Source organism: Penaeus chinensis, chromosome 31, assembly GCF_019202785.1.
Source record: "Penaeus chinensis breed Huanghai No. 1 chromosome 31, ASM1920278v2, whole genome shotgun sequence".
Taxonomy (NCBI): domain Eukaryota; kingdom Metazoa; phylum Arthropoda; class Malacostraca; order Decapoda; family Penaeidae; genus Penaeus; species Penaeus chinensis.
Window position 1 is genome coordinate 33,505,906 of NC_061849.1, and position 7,500 is coordinate 33,513,405.

At 39.3% G+C, this 7,500-nt stretch overlaps 1 protein-coding gene across 1 annotated transcript in view; it reads right to left on the reverse strand.

The window, feature by feature from the left end:
- Positions 1–7,500, reverse strand: part of LOC125042144 (probable low-specificity L-threonine aldolase 2) — a 24,404-nt gene that overhangs the window by 5,240 nt on the left and 11,664 nt on the right. The window contains 1 exon segment of the mRNA XM_047637609.1: positions 6,780–6,904. Within this exon segment, the coding sequence (XP_047493565.1) occupies positions 6,780–6,904 (125 nt within the window).

Genomic DNA, 7,500 nt, shown 5'->3' on the forward strand with positions numbered 1-7,500 from the left:
TACGGATGTGTTTAATTAGTATACAGATATATACGTTTCGATGAATTTACACTTAAGAGAAAGAATAGAGAAAATATAGTTAATCCACTATCTGTGCCATTTAAGATGTAAGTAATATTGGAAAGAGGTATTATTACTTATGTATATTCTCTTAAGCCTATTATACTTAAATAACTACCATATAGCACATAGGTAAAAAGGACTGAGGACTCACATATTCTTATATTAAAATTTAGCAGATAAATGTGATGAAATTGATAGTTATATGAAATTATAAGAAATGAAATATAATAGTTATAAATATAATAGCTATAGGAAATAAAATATAATAATTATAGGATTAAAAAAAAAAAAAAATTGGAGACTAAAGGTCTTATATTATAAATTAAACCGAAAATACTGCAAAACAGCTACCGAGTCGGCCAACCAGAACCAGCAAATGAACAATCAAGGTTATAATCTGGCCTGTTGCTGCCTTTCTGCATAGCTGCCGACCTGAGTGACCTCTGACCTCGAGTGGGGGACGTTATCTCCTTGGAGAACACTCGTGAACCGCCAAACACGAGCAAGTGTCAACAAACACCTGTTAACTTTTCCCGAAGCCAAAGAGGGTTAACTCTGGTCTCGATCCTGGATCCTTCAACGCGCGAGTCTGAGACGATTTTTTCAGACACGACGCTGCTCAATATAGTATGTAAATTAGGTAGTTTTCTATTGAACATTTAAATGATAACTAATGGGTCATTATTCAAAGAAAGTGTATATTAAACATAGATAAAAAAATCAAACAAGCATTACTCTTCTCGTAATTGTCATTTCATGTTCATCTAATCGTCAGTTACTTTTTTTTTGTTATTCGTTTGTTATTATGATCTTATGATTATAATAACGTTATTCGAACACCAATGACAATAAAAGAGACAACATTTCTCGAACATAATTACGAGTTACAAAGAAGTAAATGTTTTGCTGAGAAATGGTTCAGAAGTGTTATAATCATCATGATGATCATCTAAATAATTAATGCTATACATTTGGGATCTGCACTCATCATTTAACTTAATAAACATGCATTATGTAGAGTGCAGGAGGAATTGCATACAAATTACGTGTCCAAATATCAATTAAACTACTGGAGACATACAGGGCTGGGTGGATCGCACCTTCCTCAGGCTTCGAGATCTGAACTCTACGTTATTTATAATCATGATAGTCATGTTATATCACTTTTATTTCTGACACTGGAAAGAGCTCTTTATCCTAATAGCTAAGAAATAAAAATTCAAATCTAAAATCACATCTTACATGTGCATTATTACTTGAATTAGTCTTCTGTGTAAAAAATAAATACGACAGAATTGTTAAAGTAATAAATAAATGTTTAAATCTAATTAAAGTGTTATCCTTGCCACAAAGGATATCTGAAAACAATTAAGAAAGGTAAGATAAAGGAAAAGAAAAACGAACGAGGAGAGATATTGTAAAAGCAAGTATTCTACTAAACATTCTAATTTTATTTATTTTATTTTATTCTACTTTTCTCCCTCTCCCTTCTACTCCAGTCAAGTTGATTATTCAATTGCTGGTTCTGGTTGGCTGACTCGGTAGCTGTTTGTTGAAAAGAATACTTTTTTGACAATTTACAAGCCGCTTGTCTAACCTGGTCTGTCATCATTTCCAAATAGATATGCATATAAAATTAATGCACATAACAATGAAGAGGTATGTTGTTTTGGAATTTACACACGTAAATTTACGCAGAAAGAGAAGAGAATAAAAAACACAGTATAAGTATTTTATTAAATGCAAAACTTGCAATCATGAAGCCAATATTTAGTACTTATCTGAAACCTAAAGTTCATGATAATTCCACGTCTCTCTATTTCTTGTTTGCTGTTCACAAGTCTTTTCGATTGCATCAAATTAAGTAAATAACAAGTGGAATGCTTGGTAGAATATTTACTTTTACATTTTCTTTCCTAATCCGTTGTCTTTCTTCTCGTTTCTCTTACCTTTGGTAAATATTTTTTGTTTCCTACGCCTTTTCAAATATCTTTTGTGGCGAGAATAACATTTTCTTTAGAGTTGATAAATTATTTAGATTTTATTATTATGATTATAATTATTATTATTGTCACCAACATTGTCATTATCTTCGCCGTCATTATCATCATTATTATTTACATTATCATCTTTGAACGCATCTGCAAATAAAACTAAACAAGAAGATTATAAAGAGAGAAAGTAAAGAAAAAACAGAAAACAAGAAAAACAAGAAATTTATTTCTTGTTAATATTGCTGTTGACTCCTTATATCGATTATAATTCTTCCGCTAGATAAAAATGTAGTTAAACTAATTATATGATTGTAAAGTTCGTGATAATTAAAATTATAAAAACAGCAACAGTATTAACTATAGTAATTACTTTAATGACTGCCGCGATAGTCTAGTGGTTACAGCGAATTCTTAATATTGGGATGCTTTGGCGATTTAAGGTAAACGACGTGTCAAGACATGCCGGAAGGCTAAATTAAATAATCAATACCCATGATCCCTTTCAGATCAATATCTTTGACCCGTATCGCATCCGGAGAGCAGCTGAGAATATCTATTTTACCCTCTTTCGGTGGCTCGTAAGTGAGCACGCTGTGTCTGGGAAGGTTGGTCTAGGCAGTAGGAAGGGAACGAGGGATCCCCTGTTCTCGGACTTTGTGTATGTCAGCTGCTAGATGCATGTTTGTTTGTGTGCTTCTTCCTCTGATTCTTATTCTTATTATTGCTTTGGAGAGGAGGGAAGAGGGGGGGGGGTGAGACACCCTTCAGGTGAGCGTGTTAGGCATCATTAGAGGGGCATTTATGGATTATGATGAATTAGGAGAGGTGTTCACTCGTCTGTAACAGGGTCAATTATCGATTCAGTAACAAGTTCAAACATGATGAATATCGTGATGCGAGGGGTGAGGGGTGCTGATGGAGGTGGGTCATCTGTAGCACCTGCCATCGGGTTGGATTATGATAGTCTCATTCAAGTTTAAACATGATGATTATTGCGATGCGGGGAAGGAGGGTATGGGAGAGGGGGTGCTGATGGGGGTGGGGTAGGAAGGGGGCGGGGGGTCATCTGTGACACCTGACATACTGTTTTAGAGAGGAGGTGAGGGGTGGGAGCGGCGCCCTCCAGGTGTGTGTATGCATACATACATACATACACACATATATACACACATATATATATATATATAAATATATATATATATAAATCATTGCTTTACCTGAGTATTCATCTCTTTTTGCCATAATAGACAATCCAAAGTTGTGTTGTCATTCCCCTTCTGCAAGGGCTATGTATTGTTGTAACTCTTCTTTCTTCATCCCCGATTGTCACATGCTAAAGACGTGATTTCAAGCGATCATTAGACTCCCTTCGGGGAGCCTGGGAGCAACACCTCGCTTCTAAGTGCAGCCACACTCCACCATTACTCACAATAAGGGAGTCATAACATCTTGGTTGTCTATTTTACACCCTCTTACAATATACACACACACACAAACACACACACACACACACACACACACACACACACACACACACACACTATACGTGCTTATGTACACAGTATATTGCTCGGCCACCTACTAACGCCTCGCCCTCGAGGCGCCTTATATTTGCCTCAAGAGTTACCCAACCTGGCTGGTTCTCGACTTGTAAATCACTTCGTTCTCGCGTGTGCTGTCCCTGGTGCATCTTCGTGGCTGCTCGTCCCTGTCGCCATCCCATCTTGGTCCCTGGTAAATCCGTCCGTCCTCGACATCCACACGTCCTCAAAGGTCTCGCATAGGTCCTGCTTGACTTCGGACTCGTCCTCGTAGTCCTCGACCAGGCCTAACTCGGCGGCTTACTCGCCCAATGCACGTTCCCAAAGATCTCATCCAGGTCCTTCTCGGCTCCGTCCTCGTACCGACGTTCTTGTAGTCCTCGTCAGGATCACGGGCGTCCGGCAGGAAGCTTCCTCTTCAGGTGACGAGCTCTTGGAGGTTGAGTGGATCTGCGGCGTCCAGGCAAGAAGCGACGCCCGTCCATCATGGGGCGAGTTCCTGGTCCTTCACTGGATCTACGGGCATACTGGCAGGCATCCTGGGGCAGCTTGCTCTGCTCTGACAATTATCCTAGTATTTCTCGGCATCTGGCGATCTTCCTGTGGCGTTTTCCACAGCGTCCGAAGGTGACCGTTTCTGCAGCAAAGCCTCCTTCGGTGCCGTGACAGATATCGTGAACCAGATTATACACATAAGGGCCAAGATAGTAAGAGAAAAGAGAAACAACAGAGAAGAGGGGATGTTAAGCGCTACTAGCCGATTATTTATATAATTTGCAGTTTTTAATGTTCGAATTTTTGTTATTTTCGTCTTTTTTTTTTCATTTTGTGTTTTACCTTCAAGAAGAAATTATAATAAAGAACGAGTCATCTGCAGCGGTCTGCAAAGACCTAGCTTGAACTGCTAACCGTCTCTGATAGATAGGAGGGTAAATAAAGGAAACGACAACGGCAATCCATAAGGATTTACTTGAACCAATTGTCGTAACGCAGAGAAGAAATGTATGTCACAAGTCACACATCACGACTGACAAACTCGCGGGCAGATGAGTAAGTGCGTGAGCGTGTGTGTGTGTGTGTGTGTGTGTGTGTGTGTGTGTGTGTGTGTGTGTGTGTGTGTGTGTGTGTGTGTGTGTGTGTGTGTGTGTGTGTGTGTGTGAGTGACAGTTAATGAGAGTGAAAGTGACCTCACACAGACCGGACATGGATGCCAAACACGGAAATTAACGTTCATTTTACAAAAATGCAATAAACTAGCTATAGAAGTAATACAAAATTATTTCAAGTACTACATTGAATTAACATTTAATGATATGTAACAGAATTACGCACTAATGAATGGTGACGTGAAAACAGAATTCGCGGCCTCACGCTAGCGAATCTTCTCGGGGAACAATCTGCCGAGGTATTGTCAAACTGCACCTGCAGAGCTGGGAATATTTATAAATAATCCACTCTAGCTGCGAGTCTGTGATGGGCGCTCATGCAATGCCCTACGGGTATTTATCATGATTCACAATTCCATGGGATTTACCCAAACATGGCAGAGATGTCTAAAGTGTGAGCAGGGTGTGATTAATAAGCGAATCACGATTCTAGCTTAATCCCTAGTCCAACATTATTTAACGGACGTAACAGTGGGTCACACCGGCTCAAAAGTTGCCAAACGAAATAACGTCGGAGCGCGGATCTATTAGGCATATACGCAACCCCAGGTACTCTGACACTATGATAAGGGGAAGATCCCTGGCGCTATATAAAAATGTAAATAATTCGCATTACAAGCTCCACTCTAGCGCCGATAGAACGTGTCACGAATGAACATGTAACGGATGCTACGCGTTATCCTATAATGTAAAAATCAAGAAAACAATATACAGGAAATGCCAGCTGTTCTCACAGCCATTTCAGCGTTTTAATCACTCAAAGTGAAAGCGAGGTCAGATCACCCAACTGTCCCAAGCGGGTTTGACTAATGACTTATCACTCCGAGGTCAGGTCAAGACGGGAAATGGTCAGTGAGAAAAGAAATAATGATATGATGTTCATGCAAACAGTAAAATCATGAACGCACTAAATTCGTTGCAATTGAAACAATATACTCTGTAATCACGAGAAAAAATAAACAAATACGTAATAAATGAACGATATTCATATTGTTTGAACCCATACCGTGATCACACAGTAATGTGATCTGAGGTCAGAAGAATGGAGAGCGTGCCATTTGCTGCCAATCAGCACTTTAACCTAACAAAACCAGCGTGAGCGTAACTGCACATACGGCTAAACACATTTAGGGGGAAGAGAGAGAAAAGAAAGGAAAAAGGCCCAAATATTTACTCACAACAGGTTCTGAAGACATGGTCGTGGGAGCGATGGTTCGAGCGGTAACCAGAGGCTGTGTGTCCATGTTGCGAGCCGAAAGGACGCAACTACACCCTGCCAACAGACTGTAAAGGCTCTTTAGACGAACACCTTTAAACAGTGATAAACAGGAGTGATAGCTAACGTAAGTACAGCTCCCACGCGCGGGCTGCCACGTGGTGTGCCCACGCTAACCCAAGCCAACCGGCGGTCGTGGCGTGCCCACGCCACCCACCAGTATAAAAGGCCAAGGATGACCCAGGTCACAGAGCGTTCCTGCCTAGGGCCTGCGGGGTCAAGGCCGGGCGCCGAGCCTATACCCGTGTTACTAACGGTTCTCAATAAAAAGAGGTTAAGCCAACCGTCCCCTTTACTACTGCTGCATAACCATATGTTTAAGGCGTCTGCATAGCCTTTACACACACACACACACACACACACACACACACACACATATATATATATATATATATATATATATATATATATATATATATACTATATACATTATATGTGTATGTGTGTGTGTACATATCTGTGTGTGTAGACTACAGTCTGCAGTGTATTGCAGTGTATCATCATATATACTTCAGTCCGGTAAGAACTTCATCATGGCCGGGCCATATATAGAAGGCCCGGGCGAAGCTAGAGCTTCGCAAATCTCAATCGCATCGCAAATACTTCATTATTAATAATCTATTTGCCCATCCATATGCATTATAGGTACTGATGTATGAGCACAGTATGTTACAGTAGATATGTGTGTAAGCATACTTATGCATACGCACATCCACAAACACAGGCAAACATAACGTACCTCCAGCAGCCGCCTGCACACCTGCTCAGGCCTGACGTACTTGAGGTCACACTCGAGATGCAGAATGTTGGTCTGGACGCCTTCAAGGTCTACCTTGATGACTTTGCTTCCGAGGGCATTAACGGCTGAGAAATAATGGGCTTATTGATATTATCAGTATTATCATTATTATTATTAGTAGTAGTAGTATTAATATTTTAAAAGATCATTAATATTAATATCAAAATATATAAAAATAATTAATATAAGTGGTAAATAATATTTATTAACAAATTACTCATTTTCCCTCCGTTTTCAACATTTATTTGTTTAATCATATATGTTAAAAGTTACCAATCCAAGATGTAATATACTGAATTATTGAAACAATGGCATGTCACTCCCAACCAAGCTATATTGAAATGTATTTTTTTTTTTTTTTTTAAGAATCTATTATGTACACTCTTATCTATCTGTTCTTAAACGTAAGTCAAACAATTACACTTTTAACATCGATGACAGTTAGCTCATGAAATAACCGAAGCGATATTTCGCATGTTCCTAATCAAGTTTCATTAATATCTATCTATCCATCTATCAAAACTGTTCACTCTCATCGGTACGTCCTCAAAGATCCACTCAAGGCCTATACCATTTATGTGTGTGTCTGTGTGTATGTGTGTATGTGTTTATGTGTGTTTGTGTGTGTGTGTGTGTGTGTGTGTGTGTGTGTGTGTGTGTG